Here is a 2,466-nt window from a genome sequence, read left to right as displayed (position 1 = left end):
CGAGCGCTGTTACCTTCCCACCGTAGTGGTACCTATTTTTCTACTTGCATTTTTACGTACTTTCAAACTACTAGGTGGGCAGAAGCTGGGACGAGTAACAGGTGCTCACCCTGCTACGTGGCCCTCGGGATTCGACCCGCCAAACTGCCGACCTTCTGATCGACAAGCTCAGCGTCCTAACCCACTGGGCCACCAGAGCATAGAACAGCTTAAAGAAGTAGTGCAAGATAGGAAGATGTGAAGAGTCTCGTCCCACAGAATCGGCAAGATTCGGACCTGACTGAGCATCACCATACAACCGTAAACCTCTGTTCCAACCATGTGTCTTCCATAAGCCAGCTCACTTTGCCTAGGAAAAGCCGAACGTGATGCAGAACTTACTGTCAATGAGCACCGGTATCTGTGGGGCAAAGGGTGTGCGGATAAACTTGAAGATCCGGTGACGGGTCTGGTCACTTTCATCTCCTCGCCATCTGCGGTCCAGGAGGAGTTTGATGCTGTACGTGGTGCCGTAACGATTGTCGATCACGTCACTCTGGAAAGAAACAAACCAATGTGATATAATGCATTCTGAGCCTCTCATCTGAAAGTCTATAGAGATTCACAGTATCCAAGATCATGGTTGTCCCAAAGGTGCTTTTTCTAAAGGCAACTGGACTTTGTTTCTCCTTGAAGCTCAAGGAGGAGAGAGAGAGGGAGATGGAGGAGGGGGAGAAGGATGGGGAGGTGAAGGAGAAGGAGGAGGAGGAGGGGGGAGAGGAGGAGGAGGAGGAGGAGGAGGGAGAGGAGAAGAAGGAAAAGAAGGAGGAGGAGGAGGGGGGAAGGAGGTGGAGAAGAAGGAGGAGGAGGAGGAGAAGGAGAAGAAGAAGGAAAAGAAGGAGGAGGAGGAGGAGGAGGGGGAGGAGGAGGGAGAGGAGAAGGAGGAAGAGAAGGAGGAGGAGAAGGAGGAGAAGGAGAAGAAGAAGGAGGAGGAGGAGAAGGAGAAGAAGGAGAAGAAGGAGGAGAAGGAGAGGAGGAGGAGAAAGAAAAGAAGGAGAAGAAGGAGGAGGAGGAGAAGAAGGAGGAGAAGAAGGTGAAGAAGGAGGAGGAGGATAAGGAGGGGAGGAGGAGGAGGAGGAGATTATTCTTGTATGAGAAGCAAAATGTCTTCCAAGAAAAGCAAAGTCCAGTTTCCTTTTGGGAAAAAAACACCTTTGGGATGGCTTGTCTGAAAGGCCGACATCCACCCTTAGGGACAAGGCCGCTCCCCAGCACGGACCTCGGTGATTCCTCCTGCAGCTCCAATCGGGACTGTGATGCTGATGAAGTTGGTGTCTGCCAGGAAGCTGTATCCATTCCGCACAATCGTGGCACTATCAATTCTGCGCCCGACCACGCCCATGTCAATGGTCTCATCTTCAAACTGATGGGGGAACGCCACCAGCGACGGCATGATCCGCGGCGTGGTCCAGCGCAAGGTGGTGGTGCTAAAAGTGGGACGGTCTGCAGGAGACAGGAGGTGAACGTGTGGGGGTCCAACTCTGAATTTTAGGGCAGATGGTATATACGCGGTCTCAGTAAGACCCTGCTGGGAAGATCGAAACTCTTAAAATTTGCCTCTTCTGCTAGGCTTCGGATTAGAAAGGGGGACGGGCCCTTTGCATGGTATTTTAGTTTGACAGTATTTTGGCTGCTCTTTTTTCAAGGATTTATATCTTGTTTTTATTCTCTTTTTTTCTTTACTCTCTATCTGTAATTCATGACAGAAGGAAGGAAGGAAGGAAGGAAGGAAGGAAGGAAGGAAGGAAGGAAGGAAGGAAGGAAGGAAAACAGAAGGAAAAGTGGGAGGAAGGGATGAAAGGGAAGGGAGAGAAAGAGGAAGGGTGGGAAGAAAGAAGGAAAGAAAGAAAGAAAGAAAGAAAGAAAGAAAGAAAGAAAGAAAGAAAGAAGGAAGGAAGGAAGAAGGAAGGAAGGAAGGAAGGAAGAGGAAAGAAAGAAAGAAAGAAAGAAAGAAAGAAAGAAAGAAAGAAAGAAAGAAAGAAAGAAAGAAAGAAAGAAAGAAAGAGGGAGGGAGGGAAAGAAAACAGAAGGAAAAGTGGGAGGAAGGGATGAAAGGGAGGGAGGGAAAGAGGAAGGGTGGGAAGAAAGAAAAGAAAAGAAAAGAAAGAAAGAAAGAAAGAAAGAAAGAAAGAAAGAAAGAAGAAAGAAAGAAAGAAAGAAAGAAAGAAAGAAAAGAAAAGAAAAGAAAGAAAGAAAGAAAAGAAAGAAAGAAAGAAAGAGGGAGGGAGGGAGGGAAAGAAAACAGAAGGAAAAGTGGGAGGAAGGGATGAAAGGGAGGGAGGGAAAGAGGAAGGGTGGGAAGAAAGAAAAGAAAAGAAGAAAGAAAGAAAGAAAGAAAGAAAGAAAGAAAGAGGGAGGGAGGGAAAGAAAACAGAAGGAAAAGTGGGAGGAAGCGATGAAAGGGAGGGAGGGAAAGAGGAAGGGTGG

At 47.7% G+C, this 2,466-nt stretch overlaps 1 protein-coding gene across 1 annotated transcript in view; it reads left to right on the top strand.

The window, feature by feature from the left end:
• Window positions 1-1,430: 1,430 nt before the first annotated feature.
• LOC308676401 (ran guanine nucleotide release factor-like) overlaps window positions 1,431-2,466 on the top strand; it is a gene marked incomplete at its 5' end in the record, with an annotated part of 11,730 nt that continues 10,694 nt past the window's right edge. The window contains one exon of the mRNA XM_081342214.1: window positions 1,431-1,498. Within this exon, the coding sequence (XP_081198340.1) occupies window positions 1,431-1,498 (68 nt within the window). The remainder of the gene's footprint in view (window positions 1,499-2,466) is intronic.

This window comes from Vipera berus (genome assembly GCF_964194415.1).
Source record: "Vipera berus genome assembly, chromosome: W".
Lineage (NCBI taxonomy): Eukaryota > Metazoa > Chordata > Lepidosauria > Squamata > Viperidae > Vipera > Vipera berus.
The sequence above is the reverse complement of the archived record's forward strand: the minus strand, read 5'-3'. Positions and strand labels throughout refer to the sequence as shown.